This window comes from Poecilia reticulata, linkage group LG22, assembly GCF_000633615.1.
Source record: "Poecilia reticulata strain Guanapo linkage group LG22, Guppy_female_1.0+MT, whole genome shotgun sequence".
Lineage (NCBI taxonomy): Eukaryota > Metazoa > Chordata > Actinopteri > Cyprinodontiformes > Poeciliidae > Poecilia > Poecilia reticulata.
The window spans coordinates 2,755,791-2,778,001 of NC_024352.1; the positions used below are offsets into that span (position 1 = coordinate 2,755,791).

General features: G+C 40.8%; 2 protein-coding genes and 1 long non-coding RNA gene across 5 annotated transcripts in view; all 3 read left to right on the forward strand.

Annotated features, from left to right (window-relative positions):
* The window catches only part of kiaa0586 (KIAA0586 ortholog), a 36,904-nt gene extending 30,961 nt beyond the window's left edge, over positions 1-5,943 (forward strand). For all 3 annotated transcript variants that reach the window (XM_008398690.2, XM_008398692.2, XM_008398691.2), the window contains 3 exons: positions 26-136; positions 450-594; positions 5,634-5,943. In XM_008398690.2, the coding sequence (XP_008396912.1) occupies positions 26-136; positions 450-594; positions 5,634-5,794 (417 nt within the window). In that variant the 3' untranslated portion in view covers positions 5,795-5,943. The remainder of the gene's footprint in view (positions 1-25; positions 137-449; positions 595-5,633) is intronic.
* A 1,548-nt stretch (positions 5,944-7,491) lies between these two features.
* On the forward strand, positions 7,492-20,533 carry dact1 (dishevelled-binding antagonist of beta-catenin 1). Its single transcript, XM_008398695.2, has 4 exons — positions 7,492-7,997; positions 14,174-14,300; positions 15,716-15,829; positions 17,895-20,533. The coding sequence occupies exons 1-4, from the start codon at positions 7,743-7,745 to the stop codon at positions 19,946-19,948; spliced, it is 2,550 nt and encodes an 849-aa protein (XP_008396917.1). The 5' UTR covers positions 7,492-7,742; the 3' UTR covers positions 19,949-20,533.
* Positions 20,534-21,715: 1,182 nt separating this feature from the next.
* Positions 21,716-22,211, forward strand: part of LOC103458113 (uncharacterized) — a 3,223-nt gene continuing 2,727 nt past the window's right edge. Inside the window, exon 1 of the long non-coding RNA XR_001776176.1 lies at positions 21,716-22,161. This is a non-coding gene — a long non-coding RNA (uncharacterized LOC103458113). The remainder of the gene's footprint in view (positions 22,162-22,211) is intronic.

Here is a 22,211-nt window from a genome sequence, read left to right on the forward strand (position 1 = left end):
TTGTCCGTCTGTGTTTGTCCTGCAGGCCTTTGACTCGTCCACTGTAGAACAGGTTGGAGGTCGTAGCATTCTGCTGACCCTGTTGACCAAGATGGATCAGGGAGTCACTCGCAGAGGACAGAGGCCACAGCCTGAGGTTTGCTGACCAGTTGCACTTTAAAACCAGAGTCAAGCACATTTGAAAACATGAATTTACAGACTATCAGGCTGTTTAAAGAAATCTTGAGGATTTCACTGTTAACCCTAAAAATCTAATTCCACCCTAGTAGCAAACCTAATAAAACCTCAGAAGTTTTTCTTGTACCATTGCAAAGGTTATTACTTTTACTTTGAGTTGATGGACAGCTCAGTGTTTCAGTGATTATGCTACATTTTATTACTGAGAATAGGAGGTAAGTGAAGGGTGTTAAACATTCACGCTCTGTAACCTTTGACCTGCCGTGTTTTAGGGCTCCTGGGGGAGGGAGGAGATGGAGGACGAGGTGAGTGTGGGGGAGGTGAGAGACTGCGGGCCGGCAAAACCTCAGAACCAGACCAGAGACCCGACGGGACTGAATCAAAGCTCCGCCTGCGGACAGATCAGCCAGCCGTCAGGTCAGAACGTCTGTACAGTATGTCTGGGCTGGTGAGGTCATAGTTGTGACAAAATACATGATATTATTTTGCTGAGTGGGATCATGGAATTCCTTATGAGTGATGAGTGAGACTGTTACCTTCAGTCTGGAGAAACAGGAAGGACTTGTGTTTTGTCGTCTAATGTGTACAAATATAAGACGACAACCTGGATTTTTAAAATACTGGTAGAGTTCTAATAATATGAGGAAATAATTCAAAACAAAGAAAAAATCGTTTACATTTTCTGTAAATAAAAAAAGCAACATCTGACAAGGTATAAATTGGTACACCCTAAAATTTCTTCCCGCTTTAAATTTCTTAAATTTGACGGACAGAGAAGGTCTGTTCAACCAAAAACATCTAGATCAGCCTTGGTTTTCTATGTCTAAAACATAGAAAAATATTTGCTGAAAAAATTGTAGCACTGTTATTATTTTGGTGAGGTACCAATTACTGGGAAAGAGACTGGTAGCAGTCCGCTCTACTGGCACTACATCCAATGAAACACCTGAACCAGAGTTCAGCATCCCTTTCAATCCATATGTAACTTTAATAATATCCACTTTGAAGAGATTGCTTTGCTATACGGTTGGTGCTCAGCACAACCGATTTGTCTGTAGCCTGAAAGAGTTCTGAGCTATAATCTTTGGTGGTGTCACATGAAGTAAAGGTTAGAAGCCAACACCAATTACTGCTCTGTGTTACAGGCCTAATGTTGTGTAGGGGAAAAGCGTAACATTAGTGTTTAGCTGTTTCTGAAAACTTTGCACATCAGCATTTTCTGCCAACTAGCTGTGTGGAAAACACATTTTATTGTGTTTCTGCTTCATCTTCAGTCTCTGGTTGTCATGGATGCATGTCTGATCTCACACTTACCAGCTCAGCGCTTCTGCAATTTTCTACCAGCATTATTCTTTAGGCAGTCAGACAGCTTGGTGGGTGTGTGTGTGTGTGTGTGTGTGNTGTGTGTGTGTGTGTGTGTGTGTGTGTGTGTGTGTGTGTGTGTGTGTGTGTGTGTGTGTGTGTGTGTGTGTTTCTTTGCAGAGGCTACTGTATCCCTGCATGTTTGTATTTTCTGTTGATAATCACAGAAACCTGCAGACCTGTTGCATAGCAACAGTTTCTGCTGGACTAGATACTAAAACCTATAAGAACCAGGTTAAAGGCAGATAGTTTTTCCTTTGGCATTTTAACATGTTCTTCATAAAAATGAGTCCAACTATTGCAGGGCTTTACTGTTGCTATGTTGCCATGGAGACTCTGAGAGTAAGCAGAAGAAGACTCAAACAAATGAATGAATAGATTTTTCCTTTGTTGAGCTGCTGACTGTGAAGTCTGCTGTGTTGTCTTTCCAGCATTTGGTCCGGCTCTGCCATCAGGTGTTTTTAAAGACGTGGATGTTACCTGTGCAGATGTGTGTGTTTGTGCCTCTGTGGCTGTGCAGGGCGGCGTTGAAGCACACTGAGCCCTGTGTTCCAGAGGCCTTAGCTTTACTCTCTGCACACTCTATCCTTTCACTGCCCAACTCGGTTTCCGTTCAGCTTATGGAGCCTGTGAAAGGCTCGTCTTCATTTCCCCGGTTCCCGCTGATGCTGCCAGCCCAGAACACGCACTCCCTGCCCCCACATACTCAGAGCCCACCCAGCTCGGCCTTTAGAGTTCTGATACCGTAAAGCAGTTTGTTGATGGCTTCCTGGTAAAGTCTTCCCCAAAATTCCCTGGCAGGATTGTTTTAATTCAGAAAGCATGGACTTTCTAACATGATCGGCCTGTTTGAAGTCCTTTCACAGATTTGAGTCCATACTTTAAAGCTGCAGTATGTAACTTTAATATATTTTTTACATATTTGTTAAAACTATCACCATGTCGTGACAGTATAATATGAGACAGATCATCTGTGATAAAATCAAGTTCCTCTGGCTTCTCCCCATGGACCTGCTGTCACCTGAACAAACACACTGCTCTGTCAGAAACAACCGATCACAGCCAGCTGGAGGGTCTTAGCGCTGTCAATCACCTCCATGTATGCACTCCTCACAACCTCCCCCTTCCTCTCTGCTACATTACACCTGATTGTCCAAAACAGAATCTGCCATGAATGCTCAGGCTAGTTAGCATGATAACAGCAGATAAACGGTTTTCCTGGAGCGGTAAGTTGTTTGTCTACCTTTAACATGTTTAGCAGTACATACCCGAGATTGATTGACAGTGTTAAGACCCTCCTTCTGGCTTTGACCAGGAGCGGAACATACCTTCTGATCAATCAAGAGTACTTGTATAGCACATTTCAGCAACAAGGCAGTTAAAACACATCATAAACATGTCATATAATCAACAGTTGAGAAAAGCAGTAACAGACATTACATTTTGTCAAGCGCTATTATTGTTAGCGCATACGTACACATGAAATGTGTTGGTTAATATTCCATTTATTATGGTTCAAACGAAGCTCTAAACTGAAGAGGTTTTAGCCTGGACTTAAAGGCTCTCTGTGTTTCAGCTATTTTTCAGTTTCTGGAAGTTTGTTATAGATTTGTKGTGCATAAAAGCTGAATGCTGCTTTTCCATGTTTGGTTCTGGTTCTGGATGGAGAGCAGAACCAGAAGACCTGAGAGGTTCTGGAAGGTTGATACAACAACAGCAGAACTTTAAACCGTTAAGTGATTTATAAACTAACATCAGGATTTTAAAGTCTATTCTCTTAGTGGAAGGACTTTAGAACTGGGTGATGTTCTCTATCCTCCTTGTTTTAGTCAGAACACCAGCAGCAGCGTTCTGGATCAGCCGCAGCTGGAGGATTGATTTGTTAGGTTCATATGTGAAGACACTGTTGCAGTAATCGATGCAACTAAAGATAAACACATAGATGAGTTTCTCTAGATCTTGCAGAGACATCAGTCCTTTAATTCTATCCTACAAAAATGTTCTTCAGTTGATAGAAGGCTGACTTTGTAACTGTCTTCATGTGACTCTGAAGGTTCAGGTCAGAGTTCATCACTACAACCAGATTTCAGACCTGATCACTAGTTTCTAGATGTAATAACCGAAACTGTGACTCTAGATCAGTCCAAAGATAATAACTTCAGTTCTGTTTTTGTTCAGCTGGAGAAATTTTTGGCACATTCATATATTTACCTGTTCTAAGCATCTGTTCAGTGCTTGGGGTTGGTTCAGAGTCACCTGGTGACATTGTAATGTAGAGCTGTATGTCATCTGCTTAGTTACATATAGATATTAATTAAGAGGAGTCCCAGGATTGAACCTTGGGGTATCCCATATATGACCTCTGTCTGCGTCACTGAGACGTTTTCTATTGAAACAAAGAAATCCCTGTTCTTTATGTAAGACTCATAACCAACTGAGTGCTGGACTGGAGAGTCCGACCCAACTCTCCAGTCTTTCCAGTAATATGTCGTGGTCAACAGTGTTAAATGCTGCGATGAGGTCCAACAGAACCAGCACTGTGGTTCTTCCACAGTCTGTATTTATGTGGATGTCATTGAACAGTTTGATGAGGGCTCTGTGGTGAGCTCGGAAACCGGACCGAAAGACGTCAAAGCGGTTGGTCATCGTTAAAAAACTATGTAACTGTTTAAATAAGATGGCAGTAGTAGCACTGGGAGGAACTGTAAGAGCTGTTCACAGATTTTCTCTCATTACACAGTCTGGACATGGGATAGTTTTAACAAAAATGTAAAATAAAAAACTGCGGATAAACGGTTTAAAAAAGCTTTAAAAAACACCCTACTTAGTTTCTTTCAGAGGTGGACCTGCTGCTCCCCCCAGTGAGCTTATGCTTAAAGGCCTAACCTCTGGTCAGACATTTATCTTAAGGTTTTCTAGAGAGCAGAATTTATGGTTCCATCAATGAAGTAGCAAAGCAGCCCCAGACCATCTCACTACACTGTTAGACAGTATGATGTTCTTTTTCTAAAATACAGTTTTATTACATGGCCATTGCCTCCTAAAACATTTCCGCTTGATTCTCATGTCTTTTCAATGCTCCGTCTGGGATTTCTTCCATTGAGCTGATGATGTTGATTTTCTACTATAGTCTGCCTGTAATTTGGCAATGGCAGCGGATGAAGAGAATGACACCGTTCAGTCCATGTTGGCCACGCTTCCACAGTATTGATGACTTAAGGTCAGGTCATTTCTGGCAGAAAAGACATTGAGCTCGAGACTTCTGTCTTTGCAGTGTGGGGTGGTTGTTTCACACTGTAAACAGTGTTTGCTGTTTGTGTTTAAAATGTTAGCTATTTTGGCCAATCACTAACATTTGGCCCAGATCAGATCCAATCGATTCAAACTTCAACAAAGGCTTTCAGGATGTCCAGACCCTCTGCAGGAAGCAAAGCATAGAACAAGGGGCTGTTTGTTGCCAGGATACTGTTTTATTTATTTATTTATTTATTTATTTATTTATTTATTTATTTATTTATTTATTTATTTATTTTTCAGGATACTGTTTTATATCAGATGTAACAAAACAAGCACCTTCCAAACAGTTCCATATCCTCAGTCTCTTTCATGTTGAATCATGATGAACTCTGACCTTAACTGAGGCAGTATGGTCATTAACAGTCACCAAAGACTAGATTATTTTTAACCCATATGTAACAATCTGTTAATCTTGAGTGCATGTAAAATATCTTCTAGTGTAAAACAGGAAATCAAATGGCAGTTATAATGTGTAAAAAAAATAAATAAAAAAAATTGTGAGTCAACACAAGAAATGTTAGAAACCTACATTGTTCTGTTTAGTTTAAATGTTTATAAAAGACTTGAAGAAAAACTGCAGATTAGCCCAAAAATGCTCAATGGAACCAATTTTTATTTGCATGTATACAATACAAAAATAAATATGTATTTAATGTCAAAACATAAAAAACTTTTTTTATGGGTACATATTTAATTACTTAACATAATGGCTTTAAGGCGAGCTAGACTCTAGAACAACACTGACCTTCCAGTGAAATTGCTCAGTTTATAGTCAATAAAGTTTTTTTTTTTCTTAGACGTTGGACATCTGGACAAACAAAATCCACAGGGAGGAGCCAGGAAGACAGGTGTTCATCTGGCCACCTGTAGAACCCAGGGTAGAAACGAGGAGGACAAAGAGGAGACCGACGGGTCAGTGGATCCAGACACAAACTCCTCCACCAGTGACGTCTTCTGATCAGACTCTCATGGTTTCCTTTTTTTAACTTTTTGCAACCATTCCCTGCAGCCTTTCACTTTTGTAAATTTGAGTGATTAACTGTTTGATTGTTTTAAATGTTGTCATGTTCTTTCAGAATAAAAATTACATATTTGACTTTTAATACACATTTTGTTGTCTTTCACTTATTTTCAAAAGTAATCATGAAGTAAGAATCGGATTTAGTTTAAAGTCAATTCTGCATTTGACCTGGAAGTGAACGGATTGTCCCAGAGAGAGCTCGGCTTTTAAACACAGCTTGTGTCAAAGGAGTCATTTTAAAAGCTGCTGCATGTTGACAAAATAATCTGTCACCAACATGATGATGATGATGATGATGATGATTTTTCATGGCTACACAAAATCCTTAAAGGAGAAAAAAACACAACAAAACCATGTTCACAATAAACAGACTAGCACTTGATAAGGAAGCTGATGAGCAGGAAGTGGATGATGTTGGATGTTATGTGACACAGAGAGACCCCATCCTGATTAGGCCGAGGAGAAAACCTTTAATCCAAGAAAACACAGGAAGAGAAGAGCTATTGATCAGACAGTTGATTGGTTCCCTGAGGTCCTGTGTGTCTGTGCAGAGATCGATGTTCTCACAAACCAGGATTAAACGTAATGAAGCAGAGCAAGATGAACTGATTTCAGGCCTACAGAGCTCTGCACATGTTCAGCGAAACAAAGAGGAAACTCAAACGTATGCAAGTCAGAAATCTAACAAGTCATAGAAGCTAGTTCAAGTTATACGCCGAGATCCCTGAAACTGTAGGAAGACCAGACTTTCTGCCACAGCTCAGTAACAGCTACTTAATGTAGCTACAGATCAACTTCCAAGTTGCTTTTCCTACCAAATGTGGGGGAAATAATTACTGCACATTTGCTATTTCAAAAGAAGGGAAACTATTTTGAACTATTCCACATTTAGGTTACAGCACATTATACTTTGCTTGTTAAAGTGAGATTTGGTTTAAATTTAGCTCTTTAGACTTAATGTGCACTTTAATGATGTCAGTCACTGTGTCCCCTTTCATTGTTGGGAGCCATGGATTGGTGTTGGAAACCTGCTCTGAATTTCTTCTGCTCAACTGTCCAAACTTTATCATTTCCTCCTGTACTTGTGGAACACCACGATTAATTATCCATGTTTCCCCGTTTCTATCCTATTCAGAAATATAGAAGGCAAACCCTGCCAAAATTGGAAACAAATATGCCTGATATTGCATCAAAATAAACAAAATAAGAACTTTCCCAGGTTATTTGATTGCATGGTGTAAAATAAATTTTATTTTGAAAGTTTTATTTTCAGTTAACTTCCATTTTTGTTTCATTATTTTTTTTTCTCATATTCTGTAATTAAAATGCATATTTTTATTTATTGTTATATTGTTTCATTTAGTTTTTCTAATTTTTTTCTTTTTCTGTATCTGGTAATTTTTGAAATTTACTCTCACAGATTTCTTCATGTTCTTTTACTTTCCCTTCTGTGTAAGACATAAAGGGAAGAAAATTGAAATAAAAAAGAAAGCAGATGCAGATAATTCACTTTTATTTAGGTAAAAATACAGCATTTTGTTTTATTTTTGATGTTCTTGAAAACTGCTTAATTAGCTGGTGACATCAGCTTTGTGGGCGTGTCAGACTGAGGAGGCGGGGCTTATGGTGGTCCACCAGACGTCGGGCGTCAGAGTGTGCAGAGCTGCTGGAGGACCCTCTGCGGGGAGGATGCGATTCCTCCCACCCACGGTCCACGGGCATAAAGGAATCCACTTGATCCCGCGTTCCTGTTAAATCACCAGCTGGTTCGGGATCTGCTCGGGTTTACGCATCGGGCCTAGCCAGCTCGGTGAGTGTCAGTGGGTATTTATTCCCCACACACCACCGATGCTGCAGGGAGCAGACGGAGCTACAGCCGCTGGACATGCCGTTGTTTGCAGCCTCTAGGCGGGAGGGAGATGGCCGCTGCGGCCGGCACAGAGCGCCATCGGACGGGGAACGGCTGCGCTCCGTGCGGGAGCGGCTGGAGCTCATGGTGTCGGTGCTGGGAGAGCTGGAGTACCTGCGGCACCGGCAGCAGCTGCTGGTCCTGAGCGCCCTGAAGGAGGAGGTGAAGGAGGCGCGGAGCGATCCTCAGCTGAGCTGCGAGGAGAACATCCTGGTGCTGCGGAAACAGCTGGTAGGTCCCCACGGTTCGCACCGCAGAGAGGCTCCGTTAACCAGCGGGCACGGCTCAGAAGRACAAAGATCATTAATCACTTTGTGCCTTTTAACTTTGCCTGTGTACAGTTTTTATTTCCGGTATCTCAAGGCTTCAGATTTTAATAAAGCATGCTGAACATCTTTTTTCCTAAATTCTTAACTGATATTTTTCTTTGTCTTTTAGTAAGAGTTTGAATCTGTTGTGCTTTTTTTGTTTGTTTTACATTTCTCCACACTCAAGATTCTTTTTGCTTTTATTTCCCAAAGTTTAAGTCTTCCTCTGCTTAATAGGTTTGGTAAATATTTGCTAAGGTTGGGAAACTGCATGGTAGAACAGTAGTTCAGTGTTTAAATGCAATGGTGCTGCTCCAACCATCTGAGCGGAGCTTGAGCTGCTGCTCCTCCACATCCACCAGGTTTCATGAAGCACATTGCACATTCAGGATAATCCAGGACAGACTCAGAACTGTCACAGTCCTCTAATAAAACCAGGAATCCCATGACCCAATACCAAACTTTGAGCAGAAGCTTCTTACTTCTGTCTTTGTTTTCAGCAAATGTCAGTTACTATGTTACATCACAAAGATAATCCCTCCCCTAAGTCTGTAAGGACGGGGAGGCTAATCATAAAGTGGCAGCTGGTAAAAGAAAATGTCTGAATGTCTGTCCTTGCAAACAGAACTGACTGACTATCAACAAGTTAATCTCTTAAAGGGGCAGTATCATGTCAAATTGACTTTTTTGAGCTTTACATCATGTTACAATGTTATTACCTCATCAAAAACATACCTGGAGTTTTGATTTGATTCTTTGAAAAATCCTTTAATTTCCATGCTAACCACTCAGCTGTGTGAAACGCCTGGGTGGACCTAGCTTCACCTTTGGAGCTGCAGTTTCCAAGCTTCCACCTCACAGACCAGCCCTCCCCTGTGACTCCTCCACTCAGCTCCTTCAGACTAGCTAGCAGCAATTAGCAAACATCTGGTGGAACTGGTGCATCATTGCAAGAGCTGCTTCTCAGTGTGACTGGTAAAAACGTTGCTAAAGGGTTGATAGAGCAGCCATATTGTGATGATGTCCTGGAGGCACGGTTTCAGAAAAAGCATGAATTTCTTAAAGAGACGCATTCCCAATTTCAAGGAGTTGAATATTGAGGTAAAATTTCTTTTAAGTTGTATTTGGTATGTATAATATTTTTCTAACAAATGAAGTTAACATAGTTACTTGACTCCTATAAAATGATACTATGTGGCTGGAAAATACATAAAACTGACCTTTAGCGATTATGAGATGAATTTTCCTACAGGTGAGAGTAGACACACCTCAAGGTATATTTGATAATAGCGTTCTACACAGGATCCATCTCAAGCTGGCAGAGATCGTCATGAACTGTAATATTTGTCATGCTGTGAAAGGTCCAGAGTCTGAGATGGACCTACTGGATGAGTTCATTGGGTCAAACACTACTGGGAAGACTGTCAGCTGTCCCAAATGTCCCCCGCTGTAAAATGATGAACTTTAAATAGTTTGGAAATGTCCCACACACCCGTCCATTAGTATTAGCACTCATCGGGTGAAAACAAACACATAATGATCAGGTCGCTAACACAACAGCATGACCACACTGCACTGCTAGAGCTTAGAAAGCCAGAGAGAGACGCCACTGAATACTATCTACTAACAGTTTACAACTTTATCTTGTCTACTTTGTAGTTCTCGGACTGGCCTCTGCCGTTCTGCTGTACATGTTGTTTCTGCATTCAGGGTCTCAGTTCATTCCACCGGTCTGTCTTACTGAGCGCGTTAGCTGTGTGTGTTTCTCTACAGCAGCTGTTTGTTGTTTTTAGGATTGAATGTCTGAATCTCACAGGATGAGCGTTGTCAGAGAATGTCTGGTATTTCATCAGCTCGTTTCTGATCTGTGGAGTCTTCCCTGCCTTCCTCGCTCTACGCTGGAATCTGGAGCTGATTATGGCTGTTAAAAAGCATGAAGAGTTTGTTGCCTCCGTTTTGTATAGTTTGTGTGTATCGATGAAGGGTGTAGAACACACAGTATTACAAGTCTGAGGTTCATGTTGTATGACTTGATCAGTTAACTTTCCATTTACTTCACTGCTGATTCAGTCATATTTTCATGAGCATTATGTGTTTACCATAACTGTCCGTGTGCTACACCTACTCACTTCCAGATCCACTTTCTGTGTTCCTCAAAGTCAGGTTAGCAGTCAACAGTTGGACTGTAACTTTGACATTCATGCATTCATTTAGAATCTTCTGTATCAGCATTTTTATAGAACTGAAACATTTCTTTTGATCATCTATCTCTAGTGTTCACATAAACTACAAAGACATTTCTGACATTTGAGTGACTTCGGGATGATGAAAGTCTGCTTTAATCAAAGTCTAACTAGCCGTTAGCTGCAGACTCAGTAACCAGCTAATCTTAATTCAAACTAAATAAAAACAATAAGAAAAACAAACATGGAAGAGTTTCAGATTCAGATAAGGTATTAATGTCTCCCCCTCCATCCATGAAGCTGCTTCTGAACTGGAGAGCTCCTTCAGTAACGGACTGCTGCATCCTAAACGCACAGAGGAGCGTTAATGTAGATCCTTCCTCCAAGCAGCTGATAGACGCTGCAGCCATCACTGCTCCCAACAAACTAAGTCAGTGTTTACATTCTGCATTTCACAATTTTACTAATTTAAATGATCTTTCTGCTGGTAATAGCAAATTTCTGCTTGTATGGTTTTATTTTCATATATTGAAAACAGACTGTTTAATGCACAAATACACTAATTCTCATTTTGACACTTTTTTAAAGTGACCCTATTTAATCACACATTCCTTTGGATCAGAGTATGTTATTTTTAGATACTTTTATCTTCGTGTTCCTTGATGTTCTGTCACCTACACTTGAATTTCCCCAATGTGGGAAGATAAAGAGTATCTCTATTCTATTCTATTCTATTCTATTCTATTCTATTCTATTCTATTCTATTCTATTCTATTCTATTCTTACAGCTTCCTTCCTCTGAACAGACCCTTCTCTCAGAAATCCTGAACTAGTCCTAAGTTTGAGTAAAGATAACAGCAGCCTTTCACACCAGCATATCCCATTAATACAAAAAAACTTCAAAACACTCCTGTCAGAAAATATCTTTCTGCTGTTTTTCCATTATAACTGGGCACTGATCCAATCTTGTTCAGAGTTAGGAGTTACTTCTGTAACGTTTTTAGTGGAGCAGAGTCATCTTCTCTGACATGTCTCAGTGCTTCTGCTCTTGGTGAGCTCTGTAGGTAACGCGTTCTTGTTGTTGCTGGAGGAGTCACGAGTTCAGCAGCAGCAGGATCATGCAGACTGGTTGCCATTTTCTTTCCCAATTACAAAGTGTGTCCCTCGTGATGCCTGCAGTGTGTCCTGTTGTCAGAGCACAGCTAGCTCAGCTCAGCATGGAGGAAACTACATTCATATTGTTTTCATCTTCAAAACAGATATTATACAATCATATTTTCCACTGGGTTTTTTTACATGTTAATGTTAGAATCAGCACATCACTACTGAAAACTGGTGAAAATCGCATTAAACTGGTGAAAAAAGCACAGCGCCTTGAACTGTTGGTACCTCGTGAATTTTTGTGCGTTTTGGCAGAAAACCACAAACTTCAACATATTTAACTGGTTCTTCATGTCACAGATCAACATAGAGAAGCGCAGAATTATTGGGTGGAAGAAAATGATTAATTTTGTTTCCAAATAAAAATCTGAAAAGTGCAGTGTGCACTTTTACTCAGTCCTTCTGAATCAATACACTGCCTTTCTCTCCAGCTGTAGCTGAAACATACAGTTTTAAACATCTACATAATTCTTTGCAAAACAGCTTAAGCGTGGAAGATTGGATGGAGAGCGTCCAAAAAGAGAAACGTTCGCTTCATGCCACAGATCCACTAATTAGATGTAGATCTGGAGCATTTTAACAAATGATTATGCTTTGATCTGAACCGGCTCTCACTGCATGCTGAGGGTGAACCGCCTGCCCAGTTTCAAGTTTCTACTAACGCTCCTCCTGGCAGGTTCTGTGGGTGGACGGCCTTTCCTGCTGCTCTCCATGTCCAGATGACAGACTGATCAAAGCTCTGAGATGTTCAAACTTTGGAATGCTGCTCTAGATCTAACCTTAAACTTCTTCAGGACTTTCTCCCTGACCCGCTGCTGGGTTTCTTAGTCTCCATGACGCTGCTTGTTCTCTAACAAACCTCTGAGGCCAGAAACAGAACAGCTGCATCTAGATTTAGATGAAATTACCCACAAATAAAGTCTTAACTACTAATTAGGAGATTTCGTAAGGCGATCACTTGCTCTATATTTTATGTGTATCAGAGTAAATCGGGCTGAGAATAAAAATGCACACCACAACTTAGATTTTTTTTTTGTTATTAGCAACTCTTACATGACAACAATCCCTTTTCTTTCTATATCACAGTTCAGGAATACGTTCTGCAGATACGTTTTGAAGTCTGAGTGTCGGATTAACCCATTGGAATTGCGAGCTCTGCGTTTCGCTCAGTGTGAGTTGCTGTCTGGTGTGTGTTCCACAGAAGCAGCAGTCTCTCCATTCGTTTTTCATTCAGTCCTCAGTGGACTGAAGCAGGTTCACATAGGATATTGAATCAGATGCTGTGATAGTGGGCGGAGCCTGAGACTCGTGCTTCAGTGTTGGTCTGGCTGTGTGTGCTGACTCTCGCCAACATAACGCCATTCACAGTCTGAACCTTTAGCTGAGAACCTCGGAGCAGCTCAAGTTCCTACGTACTGTCGAGCACCAACAATCCCTCAAATTTGAGGTCGTTTCCATAGAGACCTGCTGCTATTAATGATGGTGGATCGGTGATCAACCAGCAGCTGTGTGCTTCAGTTTCTCTGCAGCAGTTCAATTGTAGGAATTTGGCACATGACCTGCAAGCAGAGCTGCATAGCCCACATGTTTTCCATCCCACAGCGGAGGGGCGGGGCGGGGCCGCTCCAGACTGTGTGTGTGTGTGTGTGTGTGTGTGTGTGTGTGTGTGTGTGTGTGTGTGCCTGGTTTACATGNGTGTGTGTGTGTGTGTGTGTGTGTGTGTGTGTGTGTGTGTGTGTGTGTGGACCAGCCTCACTGCACAATGTAGGGCAGATTTAACAGGACGCTACCATCAGGCTTTGTCTTTACATTTTTGCCAGAATGAACCACTTGGGAATGCAACAGAGTCGATTCAAAAAACAACAGCTGAGTTAGCAAGACGTTCACATGTGCAGTTTGTTCAGTGTGTATCTGTAGTCTAATGTATCTGCCTCTGTCTGGGTCCACATAGAGAGACACTAAACCCGTTAAAGTCCAACATGCATCCGACATTTGTAAGCATTGTAAGCCATGTTCAACTGTGGAATGTAAAGAAACATTACAACTCAAATAGAAAAAAGTAAATCAATAAGGTTGTTTTATACAGATTTTCACCTTTTATCTCCAGTTTTTACAAATTTACAAATGTTTCTTGCACAGATCAGATTGTTTTGCACGAAAATCAGCCGACATGTACCTGCAAAGTCTTTTCTACAGAGGAAACATAAAATAACGGACGTTTATGTTTTTTATGGTTTACACTGTGTAGAGCTGCAAATTCATTCTACATTTGAGTGTTTGTAGAAAGCTGAGTCTCCTTAGATTCAGGGTTTATTTCTTCTTTCTCTTTTGGAAAGGAAAATACTTTTCAGAAACATAACTTACCATCCATCTTCTATGCCTGTCTTTTCTTTGGGAAGGTGTGTGTGTTGATCAGTCCATCACAGAGACACACAGGACAGATAAACATGCACATAAGGTCAATTTAGACCACTTTAAATCTGATTTATTTCAATTTTCATTAGATTATGTTTCTTAGAATATCTGCTTGTTAGAAAGTCAAAGACAAGGGGAAAAACGAGTCAGTGTTCAATGTAAAATCAGCTTCCATCTGTGTGTTTAGCCACCTTAGGTTTGTTTGTTTTGTTTTTTTTACCCTTTTTCTAGATTTTAGACATGGGAATGATCAAAATATTCTCCATCAAACCTGGTTTCATGCTTATGGTTGCTTAACAAGAAGAGATGACAGAGCCTGAACTGTGTGTTTGTGTTTCAGAGCTGTCTGAGGAGGGACGCTGGAGTCATCAGCGAGTTACATGAGCTGGACCAGCAGATCAACGAGCTGCGACTGGAACCGGAGCCGTCACATGACCAACTGGAGACTGACAGCCGGCCCAGCTCAGGTAGAACCCCACAGAACCATCAAGACTTTCATCATTATGCAAACACATAGGCCTGTCACAATAACGATAAATTGTCCCAGAGCTTGGCTTGTTGTGATAAACGATAATATTGTTGTTTTGAGACAACTTTCAACTAATATGATAGTAACGATGGAAGAATAATGCAAGAACACAGTCTCAAAGATCAATAAACTTAAAATTTTGATGAACATTTAAACATCAGAACTGGAAGACATTTTAAATATCCAAAATAAATAAAACAACAAAAACAACAAATAAAATGAATTCTGAATTCTCCGTAGACAAAATTGTCTTTCAAAAAAGGGATAATTGAAACCAAAGCACCAAACTGAAGATCAGTTTTGGTAAAAAGAAAAAGAAAAGAGAAAAACGAATCAAGCAAATGAGTTTGCTTTAGTTTATCATGCAATTCATTGATTTATTGTTTATTGTGACAGGCCTAAATACAAAACCGTTTGGATTTCAGTCATGAACAAGACAAAAACCCAGAAGGGTTCATTGTTTCACTGCATTTTGAAAACAAAATCTTTCCAATAAGACAATTCTGATGGTAATGATATGTTCAAGAATTCTGAAGACAGAGAAATATTTTTACAAATCTGATTTTGAAATTCTGAATAATTTCTGTTAATTTTTGGACGGGGGGAAAAAATAAAATTCTGAGATTAAATGTATATTAATATCAGATAATAACTAAAAAGTCAGAGAAAAAAAAGAGATTTATAAATGTTTGTGAGGTTTTCACTTAATTTTAACAGAGAGATCCAGATGAATTCAACTTAGTCCAAGTGTTTTACAAAAAGACACTTGAAAGTAAATATGTGGAAGCATCAGGGCCGGATTTAGAAGGATGTGGGCCCCGGGTTCTGCAGCCAGTTTTGGTGCTCTGTCAATAAAAACAAAATTATTTTACTAATGCAAATCATGGTACATTTATTAGCAGATCAGCGGATATGAATGAATATGTCCCCTGTACGGTGACTCCATTTTGTTCCTAAAAAGATACAATATAATTTCACGTACTCAACTTGTGTTTATTTTTTAAAAAGTTCGAAAATATTAGCACAGTTTACCCATGCTAATTTTACTTATACAGTCCAACATCTGCAAAAAAAATGCAGGATAAAGAATCTTTGGGGCCCCCAAAAACGCAGGGCCCTGGCTTCTGCCCTTGTAAGGCCTTTCTAACGTCTGGCCCAGAATACAATTATATCTCAGCCTTGAATATAGACTTTAACCAGCAGAGGCTGATAGTGAAGGTTAAAATTAGACCTTCAACGGATGAAATATTAGAATATTTATCTTCACCACATGACTGGTGATGACAGGGTCAGTGCTGTGTCCTTCTGTCAGTTCAGAGCAGATTATGACCTTTGACCTGTTCTCTCCACCAGGGTTTTATGAACTGAGTGACGGGGCCTCTGGCTCACTCTCCAACTCTTCTCACTCGGTCTTCAGCGAGTGCTTCTGTTCGACCGCCGACACTGAGGGATACTTCCTGTCTACAGGTACTTTGACTCAGTTTGAACAGGAAGTCATCACACAGTCAGCAAAATGTTTTCAATCCCGTTAACATCATATCTGAATAGGGTTAGGGCCACTCTCCCCACCCTAACCACAGACACTAATAAGAAGAGGAGGGTTGTGTATGAAATCCCTATAAAATTCACTGAAGCTTGTGACAGAATAACACATTTCAAACCTTCCAGCCTCCCGGTTGATCAGTAGATGTTAACCTCCTTCAGCCTCTCAGACTGTATGTGGAAAACAAGCTTCAGAGGATGAGTCGTTATAACATGGCGTAGGAGGAGTTGCTCTCAGCTAGAACTCTGACCGTGGGATGACACCTGTTGTTTGGACAGCTGTGCTTTTAAGAGACTTTAAACGATGGTCTGCTGTCAGGTCACTTGCCGTGGGGGCCGCTGCCCCACTTTGTTAAGCTTTCTGTTTGAAATTAAAAGCACAGGTTAGGTTTTCTTAAAGCAGCGTTCTTGTGAAGAATAGCAGTAGAAAGGTTTGAACTGTACAGAGAAGCTAGCAGCTGGTGTGAGAAAGGCTAAAAACAAAGCATACATCTGCTTCATCCTCTGATCTCATCTCTAATCTCAAAGAGTCTTCCATGTTCACACTGCCAGCACATTTGCAGCACATTACGCACTTATTTATGAACAAGAATCTCTGTGGGAGATGTAGTGGGCTTGACAATGAATCAGTAGAATAGAAATATTCTTTATTGTTGTTTAGTGGAAAAAATCCAGGAGTAACAGCAGCAAAGTAGAAGGACATCAAATGATTTAGGGTGTTTGTTAAAACATATTAAAATATGTTTTAACAAACCATACTCTGATCCTAAGGACTGTGCAGTTGCATAGGATCTTTTTTTTTTACATTTACATTTTGAACGATTTTGAAAAAATAACTATACTGTACTGTAAGGATGAAATTACAGTACCTGGATAAATGTAAATACTTATTGAGTTTGTTGGGAGCAGCGATGGATTCTAGAGTCTAACAGCTGATGGGAGGAAGGATCTATGATATCGCTCCTTTCTGCAGCTGGGATGCAGCAGTCTGTCACTGAATACTCACAAATACATATATAGAAGACTGAAAAGCATGATGTTGAATGTTGCCACAACCGCTTTGTGCAGAATGTATAAAGTCAGGCAGAGAAATGTACTTATATGAAAAGTTGTAATGTTATACAGAGAACAACTGGTAGTGGGGGAGGGGAGTTAACACTGCAAATACAGTTTTTAAAGTGCAGGAAAGTAAGTAAGAAGAAAATGATTATATCAGAAGTGTTCGCAAGCTCCAAAGTCCGGGTCACTAAAAAAAAACATTCTGTCAGTAAAAGCATCTAGTCTGTGTTGTGGTTAGTTAGGAATATAAATCTTAAACCTAATTGAACATTTGACCAATTACAGTTAACATTTTATCAACAGTTTCTTTTCATATTTTAATATTCATTACAACATGCAAGAAACTGTTATAAGACCTTTCAGATTGTTTTGGCAACTGCTAAACCATATTTACTGAGTTAGAATTGTAAATATGCATTTGAGACAGATGGAGAGATTAATATCAATTAATGTCACATTTTTGAATCATTCAATAACAGTGAATTTATCTGAGAACGGCATGTATATCAGTTATGAGAAAAGTGCTTTCAGACATAAACTCTGACATGCATGAAGAGAATGGCGTGCACACAAAGGGTTAATATTCCCAGCACTCTGTCTCCACTGAAAGGAATTTTCCACTTACTAATGCCTGAGTGTTCAATCTGCAGCCTAACCAAACAGAGTCAAACCTCACTCAGCCTCACTCAGCAGACCATTAGACCCTACTTCCTGCAAGCTGTTGGCACTCAGCAGATCAGCAGCATGAAATAAACTCACAATAAGTTAGGCTGTCTGTGTTTGACACTGTGTTCAATAGTTCTCAGCCGTTGAACGTGTTGACGTTCACCATGATACACGCCATGCTGTGACGGCGAATAACTTGCAGCTGTGTTTGATTCTGCCTTCTTCGTGTTCTGAATGAATAAACTGAAATTCTTTCTATTTTCAGAGGAGCTGGTCAGCTGTTTGGAGTACGACGTACCGGTTGGAGGATTTTATGATGACTTGGGTTCCTCTGGCGTTGTCCGCCGCTCACTCTCAGCTCCTCACCAGGCTTCTCTGGAGGCTACGTCACTGGCTCCCACCAACTCCCCATCTAAAAATCTCTGCAGTTTTTTCCCCAGAAATGCGAGCGACATTTACAACTACCGTAGCCCGTCACACGCTGCGGCCATCCAAGGCTCTGCGTTTCTACAGGTTTCTGGTGACGGAGGTCAATGCAGAGATGAAGCTGGTGGTGAATGTCTCAAAACAGAAACCTCCCCCATACTCGGTTCTGTTTCAGGGTCTCTTAGACTTCAAGGCTCCACTTTCCAAACTCATTCCAGTAAACACCTGGAGAAGTACATCTTTGGTCTGCTGCAGCGGAGGGCCCAGCCCATCAGGGCCAACAGGCCCAGGACCAACATCAGCACGGACCCTCTAAAGAGCGTCGTCCGTCAGCCCAGCCTCTGTTTGAGACAAGTATCTGGTCCCTTTTCTGGTGCTGGAACTCTGAAAGGGTCTGAAATAAAATCTGTGTTCCCTGCTGGAGAAACCTCAGCAGAAGTCATTGCCATCTCATCATCTCCGAGGCAAAGCTCTTTAGAAAGCAAAAATGAAGAGAAGGGCACTCAGAGAGCTTCCCCTGACGATATTGACATCATGCAAATCAGCTCCAAGATCAACAAACGTGACTCAAACTCCAACCTGCAGAACAATTGTTCTGTCACCAGTCGGGTCAAGAACACCAGCACAAAGAGACTCATTAGCAAGACAGGCAAAGGGTCTCTTTCACTCCCAGGTGCTTCTGTCCCAACTCTTTTCACAGATAACACAGTTCAGAGAAGTCCAAAATGTAACTCCTCAGACAAAGAGACGAGTCAGTCATGTTGCCCTGTTGACCAAGAGCAGATCATCAAATCAGTTCTAACAGCTAAAACACAGACTGCTGCTTCCAAGAAGCTCTCCAAGCCTCTGCAGAACGGCCCATCAGAGGAGAACAAGTCAGAACTGGTCCACTCCAGTGCAGAACCTTTTGCTCAGAATGATAAGGAAGACCTAAGAGTAGTAAGAAGAAGTCATGTGGGGAATGGGAACCCGTCCAAGCAGCATAATGGTAAACACCGCAAAGGCAACAGCAGGAACGTTAAGATTACCAAAGTGAAGAGCACCAATAGAACATCCACCATGTTGGCTTCTGAGCGTAAGGAGGTGCTTTCAGAGAAAAAAGATAAGTTCTGCCTTATCCCTAACCAGGTTCTTCCAGTAGACGATGGAAGCTCCAACCATGTCAAAGGAACTTCATCAGGCTTGAAAAACATCTCTGCATCCACTCTGTTAGCTGGAGTCCCAGACAAGCAAGCAAGGTCAACACAAATCAGCGTGAGATCAGGAGTATTAAAGCAGCATCACCATGGAAACTACCATTCCCATCATCCCCATGGACGCGAACAGGTCATTGTTGTGGCCAAGCCAAAGTACAAGCGGAATGATTACCGGCCCCTGCGTGCCATCATGGAGGTACCATGCGACGGTGTGAACAAACACGGCCAGTGGCGGCAGAGAAAGAAGGTACTGAGAAACTCTGCAGCAAAAACATACCCCACCCCTGGGGGGCAGCAGTGTAGCCCGTACTCCAACGTTGCGGGGAGTGACTCCGAGTATTCGGCTGAGTGTGTCTCTCTCTTTCACTCCACCATTGTGGACACTAGTGAGGACGACAAGTCCAACTACACCACAAACTGCTTTGGGGACAGCGAGTCTAGTGAGGAGGAATATGTGGAGGAGAACACCACCACCACGGACACTGAGGAGAGTGTAGGAGGAGGCCCTGGAGGGGGTGGGGGTTCCGGGACAGGGAGGCACAGGGGCCAGCTGAGAACGGCTCGGGTCACAGTGGGAAAACTGGAAATGGACCCAGCTCATACTAAGACCTTTGTTAAGATTAAGGCGTCTTACAACCTGAAGAGGAAGATCCTCAGATTCAGGTCGGGTTCCCTCAAACTCATGACCACAGTGTGACCGGACCAGAACCAGACCTGCTGGTTGTCTTACCCAGTTACTTCTGTTGCACCTGAAACAAACCAAGTGGTAGAAAAATGGAGGTAAGACGGGAGCTGGAAGGTACACAACATGCCAATCTGCGGAAAGCATCGATTCAGCATCTGACATTTCTATCATCTCAATCCTCTTCAGACTAATGGAAGAATCCAAAACATCTTTTTCTCCTGAAATGAACAACAATTCTGATGAAACTTGCTTTCTAAACTTCTTCTTTTGTCTTTATAAAAAACGTAACTGGCAAACATTTAAACACATTAAATCTAGGTTTCTAAATTTACAATATGACATGGTCGACATTTCGACAAATGGTACTAAAATGTCCCCCTGAAGTCCAGAGACTAAAATAGCCTTACTTAGAAATACAGGTCAGCTAAACCGAATCCATTATTTACACAAATGGATCACATTATTCTGAAATGTTCCCGCAAAGCTCAACAGTGCAAAATTTTTGGCATATTTCCAACAAAACAAACATTGAAATGAAACAAAAAACATTATTTTCCTTTGGTGGATGTTAATGAATAAATCACCATGTACATCTCACTGTTCTTTCAAAGTTCTTTCAATGTTACCGTTCGACTCGAAATGTGATTTAAGAATGTCTTTTCAACATACCCAACAAAATTTCATAAATATGTTTATTAGTTCCTGTTTATTTATACTGTTGTGTAAAGCATAACCGAGACAAAACCTTTAAGCCACTTTGTAACTCATTTGGCCGGATGCTTAGGGTTATTGTTCATCTGGAAAGCCCATTTGTGCCTTCTTTATCCCAGTGTATAAAGTGCGTGTGGCCGATGGTCACTACGGCCACACGCACTGGTTTTAGTTTCATCAGACCACAGCACGTCTTCAAAAATGAAGCTCTTTATCTGTAATCAGATTGTCACATTACTTTTGGACTAATGGCTTCTTCCTCCCTGAGTGGCCTGTCTGTGTCGGTACAGAACTCTGAATGATGTCACTCAGCATCATGTCCAGCTTCAGCAGCTGCACAAGGTTCGGTTTTTCTTCTGGGGTTGATTTGTGCATCTTACATGCAAAATCTTTCACCTCTTTGAAACAGGAGGAGGTGATGATTGGACGTTCTCATGCAGTTTGTTCTCACACATGAGCAGATGAATGTGGAACTTTCAGTCATCTGATCCAAAATGTTCTTCCTGAAGATTTCTTTTTTTTTTTTTTTTCATTTTTCCGTGATCTAAGCTGAGCAATATGTTTGAGGTGTTGCCTTAAATGACATCCACATGTGTGCCTCCATTTAACATAATTTGACAGAATCTCACAAAGACATGATATCATCATGTAAGCTTCTGCAGTTTGTTTAAAAATGTAATCATTTTAGTCTATGTGAACCTCTGAGTATGAAGTTAAAAGCTTCTCAAAATCTTCTGTCGTTATTCTGACACTTAGCAAATAGAAATATTTGTTTTGATCCCACCTAACCTACATTTTTTTATTTGATTGATTTCATGTCAAACAGGGATGTATTGTCATACATCTGGTTTCAACTTTCAGGCAACACAAAACACTGGTAGGAATCCGTGTCTTTTTTTTAGCACTTTATTTGAAGGGGTGTGCAAATAAACATGACAATGTCATGTTATGACACGGTCATCAACATGATGTAACATCTGTCATGAACATGAAGAAATTGTCATGAATGTTTATGAATGTTGTCATGAAGTGTTATTCAGTAAATAACGACACTTTTAATGCAAAGTTGCTTTAAAAGTTTCACTGAAAGTGCCAACTTTAAATTATTTGGTAAATGACACTTTAATCTCATTATTTACCAAATCACACTCCATAACAACAGCCATAGACATTCATAAAGACTCCTTCATGTTCAGGACAGGTGTTATATCATGTTTATGACAGTACCATATAAGTCATATGCTCACCCTTTGGATAAAGTGTTACCTTTTTTTTCTGTGTTATCGATGAACTTTTTTTCAGAACGTTGACATGGTTTGGAATGAGTTTGTTAAAAGGATGAATATTTCTCTGTCTCTGTCACTCCGTTCTATAATCACTCAGCTTCAGAATGAAAGGCTGCTGGATCCTGATCAGTTCCAGTTAAACTTATGAGAGGATCTGGATCACAAATGTATCAAAAAAACAAACATCCTGGACACCAGAACAGGCTCTGACCGTCACTGATAGGATAGGTGATTTCCAGTACATGGAAATGGTAAACAGACTGAATGTACGTAGCATT

Coding starts and splice junctions, on each gene's coding strand:
- dact1 (XM_008398695.2), top strand. CDS start 7,743: ATGCCGTTGTTTGCAGCCTCTAGGCGGGAGGGAGATGGCCGCTGCGGC. Junction 7,998..14,173: donor TGGTGCTGCGGAAACAGCTG/GTAGGTCCCCAC, acceptor TTTGTGTTTCAG/AGCTGTCTGAGGAGGGACGC. Junction 15,830..17,894: donor GGGATACTTCCTGTCTACAG/GTACTTTGACTC, acceptor TTCTATTTTCAG/AGGAGCTGGTCAGCTGTTTG.